Source organism: Budorcas taxicolor, chromosome 10, assembly GCF_023091745.1.
Source record: "Budorcas taxicolor isolate Tak-1 chromosome 10, Takin1.1, whole genome shotgun sequence".
NCBI classification, from domain to species: domain Eukaryota; kingdom Metazoa; phylum Chordata; class Mammalia; order Artiodactyla; family Bovidae; genus Budorcas; species Budorcas taxicolor.
Window position 1 is genome coordinate 69,968,658 of NC_068919.1, and position 27,800 is coordinate 69,996,457.

At 40.4% G+C, this 27,800-nt stretch overlaps 1 protein-coding gene across 1 annotated transcript in view; it reads right to left on the reverse strand.

Annotated features, from left to right (window-relative positions):
• Positions 1-27,800, reverse strand: part of CCDC175 (coiled-coil domain containing 175) — a 79,929-nt gene that overhangs the window by 5,058 nt on the left and 47,071 nt on the right. The window contains exons 12-19 of the mRNA XM_052647372.1: positions 27,264-27,399; positions 26,600-26,731; positions 21,276-21,414; positions 18,137-18,216; positions 12,448-12,600; positions 9,533-9,635; positions 6,365-6,408; positions 4,459-4,621 (exon numbers count right to left, since the gene is read on the reverse strand). Of these exons, the coding sequence (XP_052503332.1) occupies positions 4,459-4,621; positions 6,365-6,408; positions 9,533-9,635; positions 12,448-12,600; positions 18,137-18,216; positions 21,276-21,414; positions 26,600-26,731; positions 27,264-27,399 (950 nt within the window). The remainder of the gene's footprint in view (positions 1-4,458; positions 4,622-6,364; positions 6,409-9,532; positions 9,636-12,447; positions 12,601-18,136; positions 18,217-21,275; positions 21,415-26,599; positions 26,732-27,263; positions 27,400-27,800) is intronic.

The following is a 27,800-nucleotide window of genomic DNA, read 5'->3' on the forward strand; positions in this document are numbered from 1 at the left end:
ATCTCCTTCTCCTCCTGCCTTCTATCTTTTCAAGCATCAGGGTCTTTTCCAATGAATCGGCTCTTTGCATCAGGTGGCCAAAGTATTGGAGCTTCAGCTTCAACTTTACTCCTTTCAGTGAATATTTAGGGTTGATTTCCTTTAGGATTGACAGGTTTGATCTCCTTTCTGTCCAAGGAACTCTCAAGAGTCTTCACCAGCATCACAATTTGAAAGTAACAGTTCTTAGGTGCTCAGTCTTCTTCTTTTTTTAATTAATTTACTTTAATTGGAGGCTAATTACTTTACAATATTGTAATGGTTTTTGCTATACATTGACATGAATCAGCCATGGTCCAACTCTCACATCCATACATGACTACTGGGGAAACCATAGCTTTGACTAGATGGACCTTGGTTGGCAAAACAATGTCTTTGCTTTTTAATATGCTGTTTAGGTTGGTCATAACTTTTCTTCCAAGGAGAAAGCATCTTTTAATTTCATGGCTGCAGTCACAATCTGCAGTGATTTTGGAACCCAAGAAAGTAAAGTTTGTCACTGTTTCCACTGTTTCCTCATCTATATGGCATGAAGTGATGGGACCAGATGGTATGATCTTAGTTTTTTGAATGTTGAATTTTAACCCAGGTTTTTCACGCTCCTCTTTCACCTTCATCAAGAGGCTCTTTAGTTCTTCTTTGCTTTTTGCCGAGGCATGGTGTCATCTACATATCTAAGGTTATTGAATCTGGTACTGGCCAATATTATCCTTTTGATTTTTTCTAACCATTTGTAAATACCAAAACCATTCTTAGCTCTGAGCCCTACAAATATAGGAGGGAAGCAGGTTTGGCCCCTTGGTTGTAGTTTAGTGACCCTTGTTGTAGACAATAAGACTTGCTCAGGAATCTCCACAACATTGTTGATATCTAGGAACACAGGCAGCAACTGAGAATAGGGGAGGAGTTTAAAACTAACAGCCTCCAAGCTTCGATTTCTCTAAAGTTTTCATCAGACTACAACAAACTTTCCTTACAGTTTGTGGTTTGGTTATAATGACAACCTGAGCAAAAACTGTGATCATCGGAAACCGAGGTGAGTGCTCTCCAAACTCTCTTTAGTTTGTATCATGTGCCCCAGTTTATTTATACTATAAATATATATAATGATGTGTATAATATCAGACAGAAATTTTAAAATATAACAAAATTTTTCCAGTAGTCATGTATGGATGTAAGAGTTGGACCATAAAGAAAGTTGAGTGCTGAAGTATTGATGATTTTGAACTGTGGTGCTGGAGAAGACTCTTGAGAGTCCCTTTGACTGCAAGGAAATCAAACCAGTCCATCCTAAATGAGATCAGTCCTGAATATTCATTGGGTTGAAGCTGAGACTACAATACTTTGGCCACCTGATCTGAAAAACTGACTCATTGGAAAAAACCCTGATGCTGGGAAAGGTTGGAGGCAGAAGAAGAAGGGGACAAAAGAGGATGAGATCATTGGATGGCATTGCCAACTTGATAGACATGAGTTTGGGCGAGCTCTGGTGGTGGTGGACAGGGAAGCCTGGCATGCTGCATTCCCTGGGGTCACAGAGTCAGACATGACTGAGCAACTGAACAACAACGACAATTATGTTCTTGTTCTGTCTGGCGGGAATACCATCACATGCCAAAAATGTTAAAATTTTTGCCCGATGGTGTGTATATGTGTGTGTGTGACTTTTATGTCTTTCATACTTGTGATGTTTCATAATTAATATTAACTGGAACTTGTTCCAGTTGCCTAGAATAAGCACAGCTTAAGAGTCATGTATACTGATTGCCTATCAAATGAACTTAAATTTTAATTAAATGATTGTACCATTTGGATGATATAAAAATGAATGCCACATACTGGATTGACCCATTGTGCATGTGCGTGCAGTTGCGTCCGACTCGGTGACCCCGTGGACTGTAGCCTGCCAAGCTCTTCTGCCTAGGGAATTTTCCAGGCAAGATTACTGGAGTGGGTTGTCATTTCCTTCTCCAGGGGATCTTTCCACCCAGGGATTGAACCCATGTCTCTTGCATCTCCTGCACTGGCAGGCAGGGTCTTTACCAGCTAAGCCACCAGGGAAGCCCATTATTTATATTTTATTTGGGTTGATTTTCACACAAAGCAACTATCAATATTACTCTCTTCTGGACACGATATCTTAAATTGAAATGGAAGTAAAAATTAAAATCCATGCTGAAAAATGGAATATACAAACTGACAATGGCCAGACCATACACGACAATAGACCGATGAATTGACCACATACACAGTTAGCGCAGAATAGTCATAATTTGATCAATGACTGCCAACTTCCCTCCTTTATAACCCTTCTTCTAACTCAGGACCAACCAGAGAAGAGCCAAATGTGCTCACTAACCTATCACATAGGCCATCCAGCTTCTAGACAGCCTGTTGCCAGCAATGCCGACAACCTCCAGTCAGAGCACACCTGCAGCTTCCCTTCTCCCCACCCCCAACACTAAACCTCTCCCCCTCCCCTGCCTGCCTCTGAATCTCTGCCCAACACAAGTGATGGTGACACGGACTCCCTTGGTCTACCAAGCTTTCTGCCTCAGCGTGTTCTCATCTGGGGGGCCTTCCATTATTTCCATGCTGCAATCCTCCACTTTCAATAGGTTATCAGTTCTCAAAGTACAAGAAAAGGGGGATACGGTCTTAGTTTTTCAGTGGGTTTAGCTTTTCAATATAGTACATTTGCTCCAATGTAAAGATTCCATCAGGTTTCAGACAAAAAGGGAAGATTCTCCCTTGTGAAAACAGCGCAACTGAAGAAACTATTTAGCTCTTAAATGTCTACTTGATCTACAGTTACTAGGGATGGCCTGACCTAATAAAGGAAACTCAGAGTTAAGCAAGATGCACAAAGACTCTTTATGCAATAAGATATCATGAGTATAGGGGCTTCCCTGGTGGCTCAGGGGTAAAGAATCTGCCTGCAGTGCAGGAGACTCAGGTTCAGTCCCTGGGTCATGAAGATCCCCTGGAGGAGGAAATGGCAACCCATACCAGTATTCTTGCCTGAGAAATCCCACAGACAGAGCAGCCTGGCAGGCTTCAGTCCATTGGATCACAAAGAGTCTGACATGACTGAAGCCACTGAGCATGCATACATAATAAGTATCATCAAGGTGGAACACGATGACAAACACAGCTTTTTGTTTGATAAGAAGATTCACCCACAAAGTTCCTTAGTGGCTGCTAAAACATTATTTCTTTTATCAAGCAACACCCTCAGAACACTGTTTTTTTGTGTTTCTTTTGTTTTTTTACCAAATATCTGCTGCTAAGTCACTTCAGTCGTGTCGTCCAACTCTGTGCGACCCCATAGACGGCAGCCCACCAGGCTCCCTTGTCCCTGGGATTCTCCAGGCAAGAACACCGGAGTGGGTTGCCACGTCCTTCTCCAATGCATGAAAGTGAAAAGTGAAAGGGAAGTCACTCAGTCATGCCCGACTCTTAGCGACCCCATGGACTGCAGCCTACCAGGCTCCTTCGTCCATGGGATTTTCCAGGCAGGAGTACTGGAGTGGGTTGCCATTGCCTTCTCCACCAAATATCTAGATGTTTTTAATTGTGCCACTTTCTTTCATTTTACTTTTATTTCACTTATTTTTTACAACTCACCTTTAGTATGGCTTATCTAATGATGATGCTCTTAAATCTTAATAACCTCTAATAGATCTGTACACTTGTCAGATGATACCATTTTCATTTCACCTCTCCATCTCTCCCCTATGCTCTATTCTCCTTCCTTCTGACAGCGCCCTCTACCTCCACCATCCCACCTTTTCAAGAGATTGCAGCCCTGGGACCCTGGGCTGTGCTGGCCGAGGATTCACCTCTGCTTCTCACTGCAGTCCTGGTATGGACAGTTCTGTGGCCCTGGTGTCTAACACGACTCTAGAGTAGGGACTGAGGATGAAGATTGATCTTCCTCTGAAATGACTGTGTTGCTTGCTCTTGAGTCAGTTGTGTTATAATTGATGTGTTAACATCTCAGAAGACCCAGAAAGCATCGTTAGACTTTCAGAGAAGGCAACAGTTCCTGTTTCTAATGCTAAACTCAGCTCAGGAAGAAAGGGCAAAATGATGTTCAATATTTTCTTTTAAGAAGACAAGGAAGCATGTAAAAGAGTTTAAAAAGATTTGGGGGGAGGAATATTTTTAAAAATCATAAAGAAGTTGAGATTCAGTTATTTAGGAGACTCACCAAGATAAAAGGGAGGTTTGCGCAACACTGCTACATTGCCATATTCAATCCCACAAATGAGAATCAACATTCAGTGAACATATGTGATATTACTGGGAATAGATTATTGCAGATAACTAAATTATTGGTTGGCATTCATTTGGGGGGCTATTTTTGATGTCACCAGTGACAGTAAAATAGCAGAAAATTCTTGAGATGTTACTTACTGAGAAAGTCTGTCTCCGATTCCTGTTCCATAAGACTACGCATCTCTTCAAGGTCTGATTGAAGCCAAATACTGATTTGCTCGATTTTTTCATCTCTTTCACCCAGCTTGTCTATCAGATTTTTTATTTCTCTCAAGGTCTCATTACCACTTTCTGTCAGTTCCTTAAAAAATTAGCATTTGGGGGTATGTGAATGTAAATAGCAACAAAATAATAAAAATATCTTGTACAAGTGAGTCATGCACAAGACAAAAATACAGACACAATATTGGCACCAGTTGTGTAAAGTAAGTGTCTGTACATAGAAAACTCACAAAGTTCTGTACAGGATGTTAGAAAAGTGGATTAACAAATGAGACTTAATAGAACGCTCACTAAACTCAAAATTTCAACTGGGTAGGGTAGTAGTGGTGGTGGCGGCAGCGGCATAAAAAAGCCAGCTCATCTTAGGAGCACCACAGAACTGCAGAGGAGACTCAGTGCGGCTTGCAGCTTAAGAGAAGGAACTTTGCAATCAGGGAGATCTGAGCTTTAAATCCCCACAAATTCATCAGTGGGCTTCCCTGGTGGCTCACATGGTCCTGCAATGCAGAAGACCTGAGTTCAGTCCACGCGTTGGGAAGATCTCCTGGGGAAGGGAATGGCCACCGACTCTGTATTCTTGCCTGGAGAATTCCATGGACAGAGGAGCCTGGAGGGCTATAGTCTGGTCTTGGGCAAATCATTTCAATTGTCTGAATCTCACTCCGTAGCTTCATCTAAAAAAGGCATTACTAGCACTTCTCTCGGAGAAGGCAATGGCACCCCACTCCAGTACTCTTGCCTGGAAAATCCCATGGACAGAAGAGCCTGGTGGGCTGCAGTCCATGGGGTCGCAAAGAGTCAGACACGACTGAGCGACTTCCCTTTGACTTTTCACTTTCATGCATTGGAGAAGGAAATGGCAACCCACTCCAGTGTTCTTGCCTGGAGAATCCCAGGGACAGGGGAGCCTGGTGGGCTGCCGTCTATGGGGTCGCAAGAGTAGGACACGACTGAAGCGACTTAGCAGCAGCAGCAGCAGCAGCAGCAGCAGCAGCAGCACTTCTCTTAGCCTCTGCTTAAGGGTTAAACCAGGATCACAGGTAATCTTTAGTTACTTAGAAAGTAGCAGAACCAGGATCTATATTCTAGTCTCCCTGCTTCTAAAGCAGGGAGAGATGGAGACGGTACATAGCTGGTAAAATGTGGAGGAAAGAGAGAGTTCAGAACTGACAAATTTGTCCTAAAATAATCTGTCTTCCGTTTATGCTTGGAAATAAAAATGTCATTCCCACTTTAGCTGAAGTGGTAGAGTGGGAAGATAGCTTCCCAAAGGATTAAGATTTCATAATGACATTTTATATTCTTAAGAATAAGACAACAGGCCCCAAATGGAGTCACTTACACTAAATCCCACGTCACCAAACTGAGAGACTTAATTAGTTTCAGTTCTCTTAGAAATGGAATCTTAACCAGTCCATCAGGAATTACCTGATCAGCACAAAATAGGTAATCTGCCTGGTTGATCCCTGCCATCCCTGAAAGGGAAGTGACCGACCTTACAATATGGAACCTGACATTTTTTCCTGAAATGACTTCCTTGCTCTTGCTCCCTCTGCCTATAAAAGTCTTTCATTTTGTACAGATCCCCAGAGCTTCTTCCTGTCTGCTAGCTAAAATGCTGCCTGATTTATGAGGTATTGCACAAAGCCAATAAAATCTTTAAAACTGATTCAGTTGAGATTTGTTTTGTAACAACACAAAGAACACATTTTAGGGTGTGATGATCACATGAGCTCTGTCTTCCTTCCTTACACACACACTTATTAGGTAGGTAGATATCTTAAAAATATGATACTTATGAAGGCAACGTAAAAAAGCTCACCTTAAGTGTAGTCCAAAATTCAGCCCACAAATCCGAATATTGTGCTAAATTAAAGATTTTTAAATGCAAAGGTTACTGAAATAATTTGAACATTTTATTAAAGTAATGCTATTTGTTTCTCAAAAACCATTTTTATCTATAAGTTTCTACTTCTGAAATGTCAGACTAACACTTGCCCTCCCACTGTAAAAAAGGAGAAAATGGGACTAAATATATAAAACAAATACATTTGCTGCAATATCCAGTTTTCAGATACTGGAGGATGGGCAACCCAGAACGGTGACACCTAAAAGAAGGGAGCCCTCCTCTGGTCACTGGGCTCTCCTAGCGGGATGCAAGCTGAGCAAGACAGGCTTGCACACAGACATGGAAATCTGTTCAAAGATTAACAAATCAAATCCAGCAATATATGAAAACAGTAACAGCTTTTGAATAAGTGGATCTTATCGCAGGAGTGAAAGATTGGTTTGACATTCCAAAATCAATCAGTGCCATTTTCCGCACTAACCTTGTAAAGGAGAAACACCACCTGAGCGTTTCAGTAGCTGCTTGAGTTGCTGAGGTCATTCACAATGGCACTGCATGCCGATGTGACGGACCCCCTCCTAATACCCTGGACACCTACCCCTGTGAGCTCCCCTACCTGTGTCACACACCGCTGCTGGGGGAATCAAATGCATGCACTGGGATGGAACTTGACCGTAACTTCACTGGGAGAGGCCGCCTGCAGGCTTGCACCTACTTTCCACCAAGCCCTTTTCCCTTCCCTGATTTTACTCAGTATCCTTCACTGTAACAGACAATAACCATCAAGTATAACAATGTCTGAGTCCTGTGAATCCTTCCAGGTAATCACTGGGACTGAGGATGTTCTTGAGGACCTCTGAAACTTTACTAACAGCTGTGAAATCTTACTGAGAAAAATTAAGTAAGTTCTAAATAAATGGAGGTATATACTGTATTCTTGTACTGGAAGTCTTCACTTTGTTAAGATGTATATTCTCCTCAGATTGATTTATAGATTCAACACAAACTCAATTAAGATCCCAGCAGAGGTATGCATATGTGTAGATTAATAAGCTAATTCTAAAGCTTATATGGAAATCAAAATATCTAAAATAGCCAAAATGATTCTAACAGAGAAGCACAAATGAGAAGAACTTGCATTACCTGATTTCCAGATTGAATATGAAACTATAGCAGTCAGGACAGTGTGATGTTGGTATAAATTCAGATACTTAGAATAAAGGAACAGATTCACAAAACGATTTTTTAAAAAGTCATTGAGTAATACAATGCTAAAAGGAAAGTCTTTTCCAAGATGGTGCTGGAACAACTGAATATGCATAAGAGAAAACCGTTATATTTCAACCCTTACCTCATACCATGTGAAAGAGTTAACTTGAACCAGGGATCTAGACATTAAAGCTAAAACACTAGTTGGTGATGGATAGGAAGCCTGACGTGCTGCAGTCCGTGGGGTCGCAAAGAGTTGGACATGCCTGAGCAACTGAAATGAACTGAACTGAACTGAACTGAAAAACTAATAGAGAAAACATAGGAAAAACTCTGCGAACTAGGCTTAGGCAAAAAAAGGACACAAAACATACTCATGCTAAAAAGGCAAACTAGATAAAGCAGACTTTGTTCAAAAGAAAATTTTAAACTTTTTTCTAGGGCACCATTAAGAAAATGAAAAATCAAGCCTTAGACTGAAGAAGGACTAATTTCCAGACTAGATAAATATTTTAACTCAATAAGAAATACAAATAACACAAAGCAATGGGCAAAGATTTGGAAAGACATGTGGCCCTGACTTCTAAGGTCAAGTCACAATGCCATGAACTCCTGCTTTGTTTTCTTGGAATGTTAGCTTTTGAAACACAGCAGGTCAAGCAACTACACATATGCAGAGGCCACATAGAGGTGTTCTGGTTAACAGTCCCCCCTGAGTTCAGCTGAGAGCCAGCATCGACACCAGACACGAGTGAGCAGGTCTTCAGATGACCCCAGTGCCCAGCTGCTGAATTACCCCTCAGCCATCAAGTTGCCCCAGCTGATGTGAAGTAGAACAGACAGGAGTTGCCTCCACTAAGTTCTAACCAAACTGACAATTTGTAAGCAAAGCAATCTGTAATGCTTGTTAGGTTGTAACAAATAATTTGTCAACAATACAACATAAAAAATGATATGTAAGTGGCCAAAATACACTAGAAGATACTTAACAACCTTAGTCGATAGAAAATCTTAATCAAGAGGAAATGCCATTTCATAGCTACTAAATGGTTAAAATGACAACAATTTTAAGTGCTTTGACAATTTTAAGTGCTGGAGAGGATGTGGAGTATCCCATTGCTATTAGGATAATAAGTCTGTACAACTACTTTGGCAAACAGGCTATTTCTTATAAATCCAGTGATCCCCCTCCTTTGTATTTACCCAATAGAAACTAAGATAAATATTCTCAAAAACACAAATAGTAACCCCCAAATGGAAACAATCCAAATGTTCCTCAGCTAGTGAAGGGATAAACAAAATATGGTACATCTCTTTAAAGGACCACTACCATACAGCTCCTTCCCTGGCGGCTCAGACAGTGAAGAATCTGCCTTGCAATGTAGGATAGCCAGGTTTGATCTCTGAGTCAGGTAGATCCCTTGGTGAAGGAAATGGCAACCCACTCCAATATTCTTGCATGGAGAATTCCATGGATAGAGGAGCCTGGCAGGCTACAGTCCCTGGGGTCACAAAGAGTCATACATGACTGAGCGACTAACACACTTTCACTATACAGCTATAAAAAAGCAAACAAGGATATATGCAGCAACGTAGGTGGATCTTTAAAAAGTCTTCTGAGTAAAAGGAGCCAGGTACAAATCAGTACATGTTCTATCAGCCCATTATATCCAATCCTTAAGGACAGAAGGCACTGTCCTTCAGCGGTTTCTAGGAATTGGAAGCAGACTGGGAAATCAACCATAAAGAGACACAAGGGATGCTTTTCAATGACGAAAATGTTCTGTATCTTTCTGGTGGTATGTACACGTGTCAAAACTCATTGAACTTAAGATGGGTACATTTTATTATATCAAACCAGTAACATTGATTTCAACAAAACAGAACTTTATTTTTTTATATGTAAAAGGTCACTCATGACACATTACTTACTCTGAAGTTTTGTCAGCTGACAAGGCAGGTCACTTGAGGAGCACATGAGGTCTTCTTCTCCCCTTTCATATTGCTCTATGTTGTCCTTTAGGTATGCAATATACTGGAAATTAAAGGTGTATGGTTGCTTTAAGCTGTTGAATTATAGTAGGTTAATTATCTGTGTAGTCACTTAGCAAACATTTATCGATCCCTCCTCTGTGTGTCCTGTCATTCTACCTGCCAAGGTGACAGTGGTAAGCACAGCCCTTGCTAAGTTAATGTTCTGGTGAGGGAAATAAAGGACCTTGTTTCCTAGTAAGCATTTCAACTTCACCCAAATAAACATGATATTCTGAATTTGCCACAAAAATGAACTAAAAGGTATGCTCCCTAATTGCACTGTGTCCACAGGAAAAAAATTTTCCTTTTGGCAAAATGTGTGTTCAGTATATGCTACAAGGCAGCAATGTTGCCTCACTGGAGGTATTCATAGGACCTCAAAGAGATGAATATCAAGTCAGGAGACCCTATGGAATTGCTCACTCTAGTTGGATGTTTCATTGGGTTGGCTGGCAGTGACAGCAGTGGTTTGGATATCAGAGACATGGCTTTCTGTTCTAACTACCCAGTGGTCAGGAAGTCTAAAGTCTGGGAACTCTGAAAATGTGGGCTTTGGGATATAAAGTAGGCACTGGCTCAGTTCCGAGAGAGAAATTGTCAAACTCTAGAAACTACTGATAAAAATCTTAGAAGTGGTCCCAGTGACCTAGGAGAAGACATGGACCTGCTCCATAGGACTGTTCATGAGGATGTGCCAGAGGGGCTCTGCTGCAGCCTTACCCTGTGTCAGTCTTTGCACAGCTTGCTGGCAGGTTTTATAGTAAATCTAAGTGAAAGCTATCATAAGCCAAATCCAACTCATCATTCCTGCTCTCTTTGAACATGGATCATGTTTATAGACTTGTCTAGTTCAGGCGGCTTCCTGTAACTCTCTATTAGTCCCCTTTTCAGTCTTTTAGTCCCCTTTTGGTCTCCACTTCTACTGTTTCTTCTTTCAAAACTATCTCTCTTCCGAACTCTGTTCACACCTCACTGTTCTCATTAACTATCCTCAAGGAATCTCACTATCTCCCAGGTGTTAAATCTGCCTCTATGCTAATGGCACCAGGTCAGATTTTTTCCTGGAGCTCCTCACCTGGTGTGATTAAATGCTCGTGCTCTGGGTGACTACGTATATGTGTTCTGGGTGGATTGTCACACTTAACAACCAAATTGTAATTATACATTTGTATACCTGTCTCCCCAGCCAGACTGTGAACTTTTTAACGGTTTAGGACAGTGTCTTACCCATCTTTGTATTCACTGTTTCTTCCCTAGAACTTGGGACCCAGTGATGCTTAAAATGTTTGTTGAATGAAGGGATGATGAGATCATCTAAACAAAGAGTGATGAATGAATAAGATATAAGCATAGGGTCATCCAGGGCCTAGTAGATGGATCTGGAGTCCAAACCAGAACTTTTAGAATCAATGTTTCACATAGTCATCCATTTGCTCACCCATTACCAAAACAGCAATGAAAATTCCAACTAAATCAATAAATACTCTACATCATCTTGATAGGAAGACAGTCTTGTGGAATGTTTCATAGGTGGATGAAATTCCCTACAAGGTTGTTTCAAGGCTAGAAGGATGAAGATGTTGGATGTGTGTGGGTTACTACCAGTGGCACCTGGGCTCTGTGGAGCCTTTTCAAAGTAGACTCATATCTCTTATGGCATTTAATTATGCTGAAAAACACATGATATTAGACAGATAATTGTTGCCATTTACAGTCTTAGTGCTGCAGTCACACCACAGGGTTACTACTGAGGGACAGAGTCAAATAAGTAAATCTTAAGTATTAATAAGCAAAACTTAATCTTTTGAGATTGAGACTTTCATTTTAGGGGTTGGATGAACAAATTCCTTTGCTATGAAAAGAACGACCATCAATCTGAAACAATCTAACTTTTAAAACGGGCACAAGACTGAACAGATACTTCACAAAGAGGGTCTCCAAGTGGCGAACAACATACACATCATTTCCTGAATCATCAGGAAAATACAAATTAAAACCACAGTGGGTCACCTCTACACACCCTCCAGAATGATTAAATTGAAAACAGCTGAACTTTGCCTAGAATCAGGAATAACTATGCTCTTACACTACAGACAGGAGTGGCAGTTAGTGCCATGTCCTTGGGAGCCTGCCCCTGTGCACTAAGGTGGACCATATGACCCTCTATGACTCTAGAATGCCGCTTGAGCTGTTTACCCAAAAGAAATATGTAACTACATTCATCAAAATACATGCAATAGACTTTTCATGGTAGTAGTCCAAATTAGAAACTCTCCAAACCCCCATCAAGAGCAGAGTGTATAAACTATAGTATAGTCATACAATGGAATACAGTACATACAAACAGTAAAATACAATACAGAACTGAGAAGGAATGAACTGTAACTTCACTCAATAATAATAAGAAACCTGGGAAGCATAATTTTGGGCAAAAGAATATGTATTGTATCATTCCATACATATAGTGTTCAAAAACAGGCAGAACTCGTATATAGTGTTAAAAGTCAGTATAGCATATTGTGGGAGAGTATACTATATGATATAGTATATTGTGGGAAGGTCAATGACAGGAAGCCCATAGAAGACATAGAAGTCAGTATCTGGATTCTGTCGATGGATGCTTTGTTTCTTGATCTAGGTGTTGGTTATTCAGTGTGTTCATTAAGCTGTGTATGATGTGGGCGCTTCTCTCCGTGTACTTTAAGTTTCACTTAGAAAGTTTCAAGAGTTATTCTCTCCTTTTCTCTCATAACTAGTACAGATATGGAAATCAACCATGACCATCGTACAAAGTAAAGTGCTCTCGAACTTACCTCTTTCAATCTTTTATTTTCCAGGATCAAAGCATCTGTTTTTAGGTCATAAAAATAGATTTCATTTTCTAAGCTTTTTAAAATTTCAAAATGAGCTTTGGTTTTATAGCTTTCATGCTCTCTTAACTGTTTCAACTCCTGCTTCACTTTCTTCTGCTCAAACATAAAATCCACAATTACCTTATAGAGTTCAACTAGCAGGGCACCAGTGTATTAAGCTGCCTGTACCACATTCAGAGAAGGGTTCTAATTAGAGCTGACCCTTGAACAATGCGGGAGTGAAGGACACCAACCCCTGCCCAGTCAAAAATCTGGGTAAAACTTTGCAGTTGGTACTCCACTACCAGTTTCACATCTCCTGATTGAAGCGACCACAGACCGTGTAGTGCATTCATTGAAAAAAAATAATTCACAAATATACGGACACATGCAATTCAAACCTATATTGCTAAAGGGCCGACTGTAATTCCATGACCGTCAGCAGAGGCTATGAACATCTTCCCTTGAGGAACTTTCAACTCCAAAGTTAATGGACTCTGGGAAGCAAGTCTACGGATCCCAAGTTAAGAGCCAAAGTCAAACTATTGAGACAACTTCACAAAATAGAATATATCTTGATATATAGACAACTGCCTGGCAAAATGAGGAAGAAGGGAGTAGAATTTATTGAGGTTTTTTCAGGGAGGATTTGATATTTGCTATTTCTCAAAGAATATTACTTTATGGATTTTTCTGAATTCTCTAGTCAGTTTTAAATTATTATACTGTTATAAATCACATAATCTTTGTATATTGCATAATTGCCCCTAGCAGCATCCTATTAGGAAAACAGAATTATATATATAATATGCTGTTTTGTTGGTTGTTTGGTCACTAAGTGGTGTCTGACTTTTTTGCAATCCCATGGACTATAGCCCACCAAGCTCCTCTGTCCATGGAATTTCCCACGCCATCTACTGGAGTAGGTTGCCATTTCCTTCTGCAGGGGATCTTCCCAACCCGGAGACTGAACCTGAATCTCCTGTGTCTCCTGCATTGGCAGGCAGATTCTTTACTGCTGAGCCAATGGAGAAGCTCATATATATAGTATATTTGTCATTTTCCCCTTCATATTTTTCTATTTCCATAACACATTAAAAGTTACTTTGATATCAGTGAATCTCAAAGAATACATTTTATGTTTAATCAACTGCACATACATATGTTTACCACTAACTATGGATTATAAAATGTTAAAAGGTAGTAAACATCCATTTACCTGCTCCTGTTTCATTCACTCTCCTAACCCCTACAACCTTTGCCCATTATCCTTGTCTTCATAGGAATTTACCAGAATAACAGATATGAAAAGAAGCTTACAAAGCATAATCCAATCTCTATTTTTTAAATAGGGCTTCCCAGGTGCTCAGTGACAAAGAATCTGCCTGCAATGCAGGAGGCACAGGAGATGTGGGTTCAATCCCTGGGTCAGGAAGATCCCCTGGAGAAGGGCATGGCAACCCACTCCAGTATTCTTTCTGGAGAATCTCCATGGACAGAGGAGCCTGGCGGGCTACAGTCTTTGGGTCACAAAATTGTCGGACACAACTATTGCAATTTAGCATGCATGGCACCTTTTAAGTAAGGAAAATGAACCCTCCCCCAGTGAGTGGTTTTCCAGTGGTAACAGGTTACATGTTAATCGCTTCTAAAGCTGATCTCTCTCCCTCTACACACACACACACATGTGTATATATGTATACATACATATATATATGTATATATAAATGTCTCCAGCAGAGGTGTGGATAGGCTATGGTCTGCTTCAGGGTCAGGGGCACTGAGTGTGGCAGTGTGGGCACAGGACCTTTTGAAGGATGTCGCCATTATCTTCACTACCACTGCCATTGTTTGGTTTCAGGTCAAACAACAGGGAGGGAACACAGTCCTGCCCATCAACAGAAAATTGAATTAAAGTTGTACTGAGCATGGCCCTACCCATCAGAATAAGACCCAGTTTCCCCCACAGTCAGTCTCTCCCATCAGGAAGCCTCTTATCCTTATCCTTCAGAGGACAGACAAAATGAAAACAACAATCACAGAAAGCTAATCAAACTGATCACATGGACCACAGCCCTGTCTAACTCAATGAAACTATGAGTCATGCCATGTAGGGCCACCCAAGATGGGCGGGTCATGGTGGAGAGTACCGACAAAACATGGTCCACCGGAGAAGACAATGGCAAACCACTTCAGTATTCTTGCTCTGACAACTCCATGAACAGTATGAAAAGGCAAAAAGATATGACACTGAAAGATGAACTCCCCAGGTTGGTAGGTGCCCAATATGCTACTGTAAGTGAATGGAGAAATGACTCCAGAAACAATGAAGAGATGGAGCCAAAGTGAAAATGCCCGGTTGTGGATGTGACTGGTGATGACAGTAAAGTCCAAAGTTGTAGAGAACAATATTGCATAGGAGCCTAGAATGTCAGGTCCATGAATCAAGGGAAATTGGAAGTGGTCAAACAGGAGATGGCAAGAGTGAACATAGACATTTTAGGAATCAGTGAGCTGGCTCACTGGAAAAGACCCTGATGCTGGGAAAGATTGAAGGCAAGAGGAGAAGGGGATGACAGAGGATGGGATGGTTGTATGGCATCACCAACTTGATGACATGAGTTTGAGATGGCTCCAAGAGTTCGTGATGGGCAGGGAAGCCTGGCATGCTGCAGTCCAAGGGGTCGCAAAGAGACAGACATGACTGAGTGACTGAACTGAACAGAACTGAACTAAAATGGACTGGAATGGGTGAATTTAATTCAGATGACCATTGTATCTAATACTGTGAGCAATAATCCCTTAGAAGAAATGGAGTAGCCATTATAGTCAACAAAAAGTCTGAAATGCAGTACTTGGGTGCATTCTCAAAAATGACAGAATGATCCCTGTTTCCAAGGCATACCATTCAATATCACAGTAATCCAAGTCTATGCCCCAACCAGTAATGCTGAAGAAGCCAAAGCTAAACCATTTTTTGAAGACCTATAAGACCTTCTAGAATTAACAGCCAAAAAGGATGTCCTTTTCATCATAGGGGACTGGAATGCAAAAGTAGGAAGTCAAGAGATACCTGGAGTAACAAGCAAATTTGGCCTTGCAGTACAAAATGAAGAGGGCAAAGGCTAACAGAGTTTGGCCAAGAGAACACACTGGTCATAGCAAACACCCTCTTCCAACAACACAAGAGAAGACTCTACACTTGGACATCACCAAGTGGTCAATACTTAAATTTGATTTAAGTTGATTATATTATTTGCAGCCAAAGATGGAGAAGCTCAATACAGTGAGCAAAAACAAGGTGGGGAGCTGACTGTGGCTCAGATCATGAACTCCTTATTGCCAAATTCAGACTTAAATTGAAGAAAGCAGGGAAAACCACTAGACAATTCAGGTGTGACCTAAATCAAATCCATTACGATTATACAGTGGTAATAACAAATTCAAGGGATTAGATCTGATAGAGTGACTGATGAACTATGGATGGAGGTTCATGACATTGTACAGGAGGCAGTGATCAAGACCATCCCCAAGAAAAAGAAATGCAAAAAGGCAAAATGGTTGTCTGAGGAGGCCTTACAAATAGCTGAGAAAAGAAGAAAAAATGAAAGGCAAAGGAGAAAAGGAAAGATATATCCATTTGAATGCAGAGTTCCAAAGAACAGCAAGGAGAGATAAGAAAGCCTTCCTCAGCAATCAACGCAAAAAAATAGAGGAAAACAATAGAATGGGAAAGACTAGAGATCTCTTCAAGAAAATTAGAGATACCAAGGGAACATTTCATGCAAAGATGGGCACAATAAAGGACAGAAATGATATGGACCTAACAGAAGCAGAAGATATAAAGAAGAGGTAGCAAGAATACACAGAAGAACTATACAAAACAGATCTTCATGACCCAGATGACCACGATGGTGTGATCACTCACCTAGAGCCAGACATCCTGGAATGGGAAGTCAAGTAGGCCTTAGGAAGTATCACTATGAACAAAGCTAGTGGAGGTGATGGAATTCCAGTGGAGCTATTTCAAATCCTCAAAGAGGATGCTGTGAAAGTGCTGCACTCAATATGCCAGCGAATTTGGAAAACTCGGCAGTGGCCACAGGACTGGAAAAGGTCAGTTTTCATTCCAATCCCTAAGAAAGACAATGCCAAAGAATGTTCAAACTACCGCACAATTGAACTCATCTCACACACTAGCAAAGCAATGCTCAAAATTCTCCAAGCCAGGCTTCAACAGTACATGACCCATGAATTTCCAGATGTTCAGGCTGGATTTAGAAAAGGCAGCGGGACCAGAGATCAAATTGCTAACAACCATTAGATCATAGAAAAAGGAAGAGAGTTCCAGAAAAAGATCTACTTCTGCTCTATTGATTATGCTAAGCCTTTGTGTGGATCACAACAAACTGGAAAATTCTTAAAGAGATGGTAATATCAGACCACCTTACATGCCTCCTGAGAAATATGTACACAGGTCAAGAAGTAGAAGTTAAAACTGGACATGGAACAAGGGGCTGGTTCCAAATTGGGAAAGGAGTACATCAAGGCTGTACATTGTCACCCTGCTTATTTAACTTATATGCAGAGTACATCATGTGATATACTGGGCTGGATGAAGCAAGCTGGAATCAAGATTGCTGAGAGAAATATCAATAACCTCAGAAATGCAGAAGACAGCACCCTTATGGCATAAAGCAAAGAAGAACTAAAGAGCCTCTTGATGAAAGTGAAAGAGGAGAGTGAAAAACTCAGCTTAAAGCTCAACATTCAAACACCTAAGATCATGGCATCCGGTTCTATCACTTCATAGCAAATAGATGGGGAAACAATGGAAATAGTGAGAGAGTTAATTTTGGGGGGCTCCAAAATCACTGCAGATGGTGAGTGCAGCCATGAAATTAAAGGACATTTGCTCCTTGTAAGAAAAGTTATGACCATATTAAAAAGCGGAGACGTTACTTTGCCAACAAAGTTCCATCTGGTCAAAGCTATGGCTTTTCCAGTGGTCATGTATGGATGTGAGAGTTGGACTATAAAGAAAGTTGAGCGCTGAAGAATTGATTATTTTGAACTGTGGTGTTGGAGAAGACTCTCGAGAGTCCCTTGGACTGCAAGGAGACCATAATAAGTCAATCCTAAAGGAAATCAGTCCTGAATATTCATTGGAAGGACTGATGCTGAAGCTGAAACTCTAATACTTTGGCCACATGATGTGAAGAACTGACTCATTGGAAAATACCCTGATGCTGGGAAAGACTGAAGGCAGGAGGAGAAGGGGATGACAGAGGGTGAGATCATTCGTTGGCATCACCGACTCAATGGACATGAGTTTGAGCAGGCTTCAGGAGTTGGTGATGGACAGGGAAGCCTGGTGTGCTGCAGTCCATGGGGTCACAAAGAGTCAGACTCCACTGAGCTACTGAACTGAACTGAACATATATATATATACACACATATATATACACATGTGCGTATCTATATACAAGTGTGTATGCTGTGACTAAAAATTTCAAAACATTGGTTTAATAGGGTAACTTTAAACAATGCGACTTTCTTGAAAACTCTAATGGCGCTAGGTAAGTACTATTGTCTATATATACCAATATTCTAATGAAAGGAAAAAAGAATGAATATATTGATACTTTACCGTGTTGTTAATATATCTTATAAAATCTCTTGTAAGTTGGGAAATATTATTATTCAGTAAAGTTTGTTCATTTTTTTGTGCTATAAAGAAGGAGAGAAAAAATAACTACTCACAATGTTATTAAATAAAAGAAAATAAGACATATACTTGGTTTTAAAAGCCAAATACTATTTTAAAGCTTATGATCAAAATCAGAAGTCAGGTGCTCTCCAATGCTGCTTCCACCCCTGTGTTTGACTCTTCAGAATCAACCATTTTTAACTCATTTTTACTTTTTCCTCTTCCTTTAAAACTTTCTTTCTGAAAAACCTTTTCTTTATAAAAATTTTTTCCTTTTCTTTCTTAAATTTTTTCCTACTTACTTCCTGAGATAGTAAAGGAGGACATAGACACTTACTCCTATTGTCACATTTCCTGTGAACACTCACAGCCTCCATGTTTGCTTCCTCTAACCTCCTCATTAATTACAGATTTTGTTTAAATGAATTCCAACTGTTCGGATCATTATGATAATGCAAAGTTTATTCACTGATGAGACAAATGGTACAGTATGACTATGTTTCTTTTCTTGTATAGTTTTTGTTTGTTTGTTTTTCCTGGAGTTAAAAATTACCTCACTTAAAAAAAAAATGCTTAGTTTTCCATGTATATATCATTGATTCACACCAAAATCTATAATAGAATTGTAAGATCTTTCTGAAAATTACTTCCCATGTGGTCAGACATGTCAGGTAGTGCATCAGTTCCATTCTTCTGCCCTCCCCCACTGTCTTCTGTGCATTTTTCTTTAGTCCTACTGCAAAGCTGACCTCCTGAGACTTCCCCTTGCATCTCTCTCATGTTAGACCTCCTGCATTTTGAAACTCATACCCTCTTCTTTCTCTTATTTCTTCTATTTGTTGAATCAAATTTTGTGTAGCTTCCTGAGACACAGTAGATGAGGTCTTATATACCTAAATATATCTCTATTTTACATCTCTAGTTGACTGATAGTTCAGATGGGTATCCAACATAGGAAATTTTTTTCTCTCAAAATTTTGAAGGCAATGTCTTCTAAATTCTACTGTTATATTGATGCTAAGAAGTCTGAAACCATTCTGGTACCTAATCTTTTGTGTAAAATCTTCTTTTTCTTTCTAGAAGCCTTTACAATCTTTTTTTTTTCCCTCCTGAAATCCAGTGATGTGGCTTTCATATATTGTATTGGGAATCTGGTAGGCCCTTTCAAATAGGAAATTCATATTGTCCAATTCTGAGAAATATTTTTGTAATATTTTATTGATAACTTTATACTTTCCATTTTTCTCTGTCTTTCCTGTTAGATATTTGACATCTCAGAATAGTTTTATAATTTCCTTACCCTTTATCCTGTTATCTCCTTGTTTTCTCTTTATATTTTTGGAGAAATCTTCTTAACTTTTTTATAATCCTCATTGAATTCTAAAATTTTAGTTGTTACATTTTTTATTTCTACTAACTCTTTCATGTTCTCTGTTCTTTTAAGCATCTTGTTTTTTCATAAACACAATATCTTATTTCTCTAAGAATATACCTTTAAGATATATTCTCTATAATAGAAAGAATATATATTCTCTGCAATAAATGGAGAATATATATGCATTATATATAATAATATAGAGAGAATATGTACTCCCTGAGAATCCATATTATGTTCTTTGTGTTGTCCATGTTTCTAGCATATTCTCTTTTTCTGTCTGCTTTAGTTTCTGTCATTCATGTTGGAGTTTTTTCCTGAGATGTCTGGTGATTTTTGACTATCTAATCCTATTTATGAGTAAGGGACTAAAAGGTTTAGTTCCTACGATCTGAAGCACATTGCTCTTATGTCCCCTTTCCTTCTTTTCTCCTGCCTTCCCTTCTACTTTCTTCAGTGTTTTACCCCTTTGTTTTGACTTAAGAGAATCATTCCTTGCAGTATACTGCAATATATTGCTTACTTTTATACTCATAGTGTTTCTTATATCCCCCACCCAGTGCAAGAAGGGATGGAGGAAAGTTGGAGAAGTAGATATCTGGCAACAGAATATATACACATTGTATGTCTTGCTAAAAGTGGTAAAAGATGAAGAAAACTTAACTGGGTTAACCAAATGAAAACCTGGCAAAAGTGGAAGCCACTTGAGGACTGGGAACCAGACCAATTACCTAGGCATTTATTCTTATTCTTATATTCTTAAAAATCCACCCTCTTTGACAATTATCACTATTCGCTTTGAATATCTGTTTCACATTTCAGCATATGGGCTTCCATGTGACACATTGTTTTAATTGCTATCCCCATAGTCATCCTTGCCAGCTGGTCAGTCCCACCAGAGTGCACATTTTTTACTCCCATTCCAGTACTTTCTGTAATTTTGGTCCTGGCCTCCTGATTCCAACAGCATTTCTGCTATCATCTAGAAGATAGAAATGCTGGAAGTTGTCCTGCTTAAGAACCTAAATTCTTGGATAATGACCCTTCACTCCCCAGATTCAAGACAAGAGTCACACCTCTAGGATGGTTCCAGATCTGAACTTTTGGGTTCAGGTTTAGATGACCACAACTTTTTGGGGAGAATAATTGTTTTTTATATTAAACACACACATGGTTGTGCCATGCACTAAAACACAAAACATGTGTTCAGACACATTTCATATCCTGTTTGAAGCCCCCAAATCTGAGACAAGTTCTTATCTATCTCTGCCTTAGGGTTAGATTAGCAAAAAAAATCTAAGGAGTACCACTCGATAAATGGTTAAAGTCACAGCTGGAAAAGATACAATTTGTAAACTTATGTTAACAAACATAAAAAATTTTCCACATGGTAGAAGGTAAAGAAATTGGTTCTACTTTTACCAAGGACAGACAGAAACTATATAATATAGTTGTTACTAACTCTTAGTTTTAAATAGTCTTTAAAAGAGAAGAAAAATTTGACATAAGTTAACAGTAAGATTGTGGTGTGGAGAAGAGGAAACTAGAAGAGGCAAAAACTAGAGAATGGAGAATTAAAGATAATGGAAAAAGCTTGAGAGAATTTCACTACTGGCTTGTGATGAATGGCCCACCTTGTGTTAGCAGACAACAGTGAAATCCGTACCTGGGCTTGAAGTCAATTACTAAGTACTTCATATCTACCTGTAACAGTTTCAATGAGATTGTGAAATTTTCTGTTTTTGTCTATGAATTCCTCTTCTGCCACATGAAGCTGTGGAAGACACTCGTCTAACTCAATTTTCTTTTCTTTGCTAATTTGCGCTTCTTCAGCGAATCTTTGCTTGAAAGACAGAAAGCTGATTGTGAGGTATGATTATGGAGAATTCACACAATATTCTAGAGTAGAAGGTAAGTTCATGGATGTGGAAACTTCTGTCTTGGACACTTCTTATCCTAAGTTGCATAGAAAGATATCTGGCACACACTAGATATTTAATAAATATTTGTTGGCTGACTCACTGACTCTCTGGCAATCTATCATGTTAGGAGATGAATTTGCTGGGCTCTCCAAAGATCCTTTCAGCTCTATAGCTTGACTGCTATGGTTCTATTGCGGTTACCTTATATGTGCCTAAAACATATTTGAGAAACTTTCTTTTGATTGATCATACATTATGAAACCTGGAGGGCATGGCAACCCACTCCAGTATTCTTGCCTGGAGAATCCCATGGACTGAGAAGCCTGGGGTGCTACAATCCACGGGGTCGCAAAGAGTCAGACACAACTGCGTGACTAAGCACAAGCGCAGTAAAATAAAATACATGCCAGCTCCAAGAAATGTGGATGTAAGTAAGAAATGGGGAGGGGGTAGAAATAAATGGATATAATACTTCAATAAATGGGTTAAAAGTGCCCAAAGCAAAACATGAACATGCCTGCTTACTTATTCAAGCTCAGGTCTTATTTAGTTTCAAATGGAATATGGTTGAGTCTCTCCTAGAAAGTCAGGGTGGACTTAAACTAATGACTAAGGCAAAAACAGCCAACTGACATGTCCTATCCACTCTCCTGTCCTGTCAGGACCCCTGAGTTTTAGCTGAGCAGATGGCTGCCAACGAGAGTGATTTCTCAGCCTTCCTACCAGGTGGGTGTGACCAGTGAGTCTGTGAGCAGAAGTGGGGTATGCCATGTCTGGGTCCTGCCCCTAAAACAGGAAGAAGTATATGCCTCTTGGGTCCTTCCTCTTTCCCCTTGCTGGAAGAGGATGAGAATGGAAGCTGACGCTTGGACCCGCAGATGTTAGCCTCATGCTGAGGATGGCAGAGCTGCCTTTCCAGCCCTCAACCCCCTCCCTTCAGCCTGTACCAGGGAAGAGAAATAAAAATCTCTCTTCTGTAATGACCATGTTAGGGGGTCCTTAACTAGATACTAAGACTCTTAAGATTTAAACAGGCCACACCTGATCCAGTTTACTTTTATTTTTTATTTTTATCTAAGCTGAACACACATATAATTTAAAAGAAACCTAAATGCCAGCAACATCAGGCCTGTCTCCCCAACAAGAGGTGCCCTTTCAACACAGCCAACCTGAGGCTAATGTCCATTGACCCCACCAAGGTGATAGCCTAAGAGAAAGAGTCCCACAGGGGTGGATGTGAAGTCCTCCTTGGCTTAGAAGCCTCATGTTCAAATTGGAGCCAACATCTCTTGGGCATACCTTCCAGGTCCATACCAGGGACATGCCCTTTTAAAAGAGGCACCAAATCCGGGAAAGCCCAATGCTCTGGTTTCCCATTAGTTATTCTCCTGGTCAAGATGCAGCACGCCAATAAAGTGTTGTTCTGCACAAGCAATGTTGCCTGATACCACTGAGAATCCATCTTTATCAGGTTACCAGGGGAAGGAGCCAGAAAGTTAAGCCAAAATCAATTTCCCAATAAGAGACAGAGGATTGTTAACCCTTCAGTGCACATCTTGCTTATGTTCACTGTATTTTGGCCTCTTTTTGATAGAGCACCTTGCTTGCCCTAATTACAATAATACAGCGATTTAATGGCCTGATAGGTCCCCTTCCATATTGTCATTAGAATCCTTACGAATAACACAGAAAGACAAAAACAACATAAAACACCATAATATAAAATTATTACAATGTAGAATCAGGAGTAAATTTCTCCAGACTGCACTGTTCAGAAACTCAATCATGTATTACCTATGCTATGCTCTCTAAAAACAGAATGGTCTAACAATGGCTGCCTTCCTCACATAAGGGAGTCTGTGCATACTTTAATTCATTCCCATGCCTGCACAGGGTTAGGCTGCCAGCACCACCCTAACAAGAAACCATGCTCTTGTTTTATGCTTGGAGAGAGGACTGGGTACCAGGTGCTGCTGCCGCTCAGGCAAGGGGGTGTTTGCCTGCTGGCTCGGCTTCTTGGAGGTGGGCAGCTTCTTCAGATCATTCAAATCCTCCCTCAGCCTCCCTGTGTTCTGAGCCACGTGCATATGTAGCCCAGTGATGAAAGGCTCACTATGAAACCTACTGATTTCACGTTCCCTCCCTGTGAATTTGGGTTCTGTCCATCCAGAGGTCTTACTACCGGTGAGAAAGACCCCACCAAGGGTACAAGAATACTCCCATAAACCAAAATCTGAGGTTGCTACTGCTGCTGCTGCTAAGTCGCTTCAGTAGTGTCTGATTCTGTGCGACCCCATAGACGGCAGCCCAACAGGCTCCCCCATCCCTGGGATTCTCCAGGCAAAAGAGTACTGGAGTGGGGTGCCATTGCCTTCTCTGAAATCTGAGGTTACTGCCTCTCAATTTTGGGCTCCCCACGCCAACTGAACTAAAGGCAGAATGGGATTCCAATGTGCCTGGGGTTATTGATGATGATTTTCAAGAGGAAAAGCGATTTATAATAGTAGCACCCAGGCTGCCATCTGTCCATGTCTTTGTGTAAATGAGGCACAGGTGGCCACAGCCCTGCAGGGGGCACATAGGCTGGCAAACAGACTATCTGCAGAAATTTTCTTATCTGCAGTCTTACACTTCTAATTTACTTATTTTGCCTTATTTCATTCTATAAGCTTGAATGCAATGTTAAATGGTGTCCTCGTCTTACTCCTGACTGTCCTCATTGGTTTATCATTAAGTGTGATGGGTAAACTCTGTCATCTCTGTTTCAAAAATCATCTGAGATGATGACTACCTCTGACCACCCCTCAGTTACCATTCTAAGTCAAACTACTTGGCATATTGATCTCACTTCCTAATTGGTCTTCCTGTATCCACCACTGCTTTCCTAAATTCTGTTGAATATAGCAACTAGAGTGATCCTATTTAAGGGAAAGCCATATTATTTCAGAATAAATAATCTTCACTCAGAACCTTCCAATGGCTTCCCAGCCCATGCAGAGCAAAAGACAATGTATTCACGAGGACCTATAATGAGGGGCAGGCCTGGAGTTGCCCCTTTTAGATCTCCCCTCAAGGAAGAATCCACTGGCCTGTGACAAGGAAAGTGGCTAGCTGAGAGCCTCCAGGGTGGTTGGCTCCTTCAGAGTGACTTTGGCTATCTAGCCAAGACCATGCTCTTCAGTGGCCTCCAACTAATTGCGTGAGCAAGGAGATGGAACAAGGGTGAGGCCATTTCTGCCCAAGGCGGGCCTCTTCCTATGGACAATCCTGGCTTTGGAGCTCCCTAGAGAGTTTGCAGCCTACATAGTGGCCCCTAGTCCTTTCATTGGCATCACACCGTAATAAACCTTTGAACTCCTAACTCCATGTCAGCATCTGCTTCTGGAAGATGAGTCCCCGCCCAGCTGGCACTCTCCCCTATTCTGCTGCAGCCACGCTGCCTCCCTGTCATCCCTCAAATAGAAAGTCTCGTCTCAGAACCTTCAGGCTCAGCACGCCCTCCGCCTGGAGCCACCTTCTCCAGATGTCTGCACATCACACTTCCTCATATCCTTCAGGGCTTCTCTGACTCCCTGTTTAAAAGGGCACATAGACTGCATTATATACACTCACCCCAGTGTACTTCCCTATTTTTATTTTCTCTATAGCATTTATTGCCATTGAAAATATCACATGTTCTATTGTTTATTTTCAGTCACCCCCCACCCCAGTGAAATATTTCATAAGGACAAAGCTCTTTATCTGTTTCCCACCCCTCTCTTTTACAAATTTCTGTTTTCCAAGATTTAGAAGGATACTGAGCATGTTGACATGCTGTGACCAATGGAGAAATGCCCTCCACCTTGCAGCTTCTTCCTTCTGTCCCTTCTAATTTTGTACGCATTTGTGCAATGCTTTTTTCCCCTTGTTTGTTCCCTGAGCTGTGCCAGTTTCCATTTCCCCTCTTGCTATTTCTGGCCATCCCCTTCTGACGTCTCTTCCCTGAGTTCCTGTATTTCCATACTGCTAATCTTCCTTGGCACCTCTATGAACTTTTTTCTGAATTCACAGATGAATGTTGAATCATCATAGTCTTCAACTGTTCCAGAACGATTTTATGAAAGTTTCATTCCCCCTTCACCTGTTTTTCTCATAGTATTTTTGTGCAGAAGATTTATCTGCTTCTAGAATTGACTTTTTCTGGGACCAGTTATCTACAGAGGGTTTCTACAGGACATGGCAGAGTGTGTGTGGCCATGGTGGAGGGTGGAGAGTGGGCTTGGATCAGGGGGAGATCTAAACTTTGAAATGTAAGGACTGCCTGTTCCCTTGCTACAGCGAGGGACTGCTGCCTTCAAATAAAGCTCCTCTTTGGGGTAGCCAGGCCTTTTTCCCTCTCTTCAAACTGAATTAAGTTCAGGAAGTCTTCTGTTACCATCTGTTTACTTCTCAGCTACTTTATTAACGGTGGTCTCCAAGAAACATGCCCTTGCCTGTCAAGGTAACACCAGCACCTTGAAAAGCTTTTTGTTTTCTGTTGTGTTTCCACTCTCTGCCCTGTGAGTCTTCCTCTCCAGCATCCATGTTCTATTCTATCCAAGGGCAGCCCCTGGCAGTTTCCAGGTCAATACCATTCCCCCTCTTTAAGGAGAACCTCTGGGATTGCCCTTCTTGGTCTCCCTCACCCTTCTTTCCTCTTCCCCATTATCTCCTCTTTCAGCTCTGCATGACTTTCTCCAACACTCCACCTTACCTCCACGGATTTTTGCCAGCACTTCTACATAACTTGGAGTGTGTGATTTTTTTTTTAACTAAAAAAATATTTCTTGTTGCTCTATTTCTTTTTTAGGAAAAGAAGAAATATTCAGAATTTAATTGTAGTCTTGTTCAAACTAGAAGATTTACTTTACATTTAACTGAATGGTTGGGGAGATACCTTGGAGAAGGGAAAGGCTACCCACTCCAGTATTCTGGCCTGGAGAATTCCATGGACTGCATAGTCCATAGGGCTGCAAAGAGTCGGACACGACTGAGTGACTTTCACTTTCACTAACTGAATGGCATGAAATATACCCTCCCCTTCATACAGCCACATAAAATTGTTCTTAGATATAAAATAAAACTTACTTCAAACTTGCTTAATTCTTGAATTAACTTTTGTTCTTTGATAACAAATGCATCTTCCTCTTGTTTTAATTCTAATGTAAGTTGTTCAATCTGTGCCAAAAATTCTTTGATATCATTTTCTCTAATACTGGTCTAATTAGGGGAAAAATGAGAATTTATCAAATGTCTTGTAGCAGTCAGTATTAATATTTTCAAATCGTCAGATAAATTAATACCTTTCTGCATGACATTTGGCTAATTTGTCTCAGTAACTACTGGAGAGGGAGGGATGTTTTTTCCCTTCAGAGATTAATTTTGTCACCAAACACCATGTGTAAATGACATTAGGAAATTAGGCATGGAACTAGTAGGGGCTGGAGGGTAGGCAGAGGATAAATATAGGAGCTAAATAAATGATGTTTAGTCCCTTTATTTTTAGAGATAGTTTCCCTAAACACTGTCCTCAAGTTTTAGTTACATACTTCAAAATCATATTCTGGAGAGAATTGCTACTTTGCTAAATTCCTACAGTTAATACATAGCAAATGTATACATTTCTTAAGAAAGTTACATAATTTACTCTAGACATGAAATCAGCGATAAGGTAAAGTGTAATGAAATACTGAAGAATTACTGATATGCAATCAATATAGGGAGCGAACACAAGCTCCTTGTGTTCCTTTACCTCTTCCATTAATTCACTGCGCCTATTTTCAGCTTCTTGAATTTTATCTATAAGTTCATTTATTTCATTTCTTATATTTTTGACCCAACGTGCATGTTTTTTTCGCAAACAAGCTATTTTCCACTGAGTTATAATACTGGAGATGAGAACAAAAAGAATTATCATCAAATTGACATCACAGTTCATTGAAAAGATGAAAAATTCAAAACAAAAGAAATCATACAAAATTATCTGTGCTATTGATGATGCAGACTAGGCACATTAGCTGAAAAAATAAGACAAAACATTAACTGCCCAAATGGCATCTCTGCAAGCTGCTTCACATGAAGTTGTGTCAGTGCATCCAGCAGGACGGTGGACAAACCACACTTGATAGCTCACCTCCTCTAGAAAATATAGAAATGGGGAAGGCTCAGGGCTTGGTGAAAAAAGAGGAGTCCCAGACAGAAATGGTAAAGGAATTACCTAAATTACTCAAAGTGTTAGTAAGAAGTCTCAAGCTTCTGAATTCTCAAATTTTTCTCTCCACCACAACAT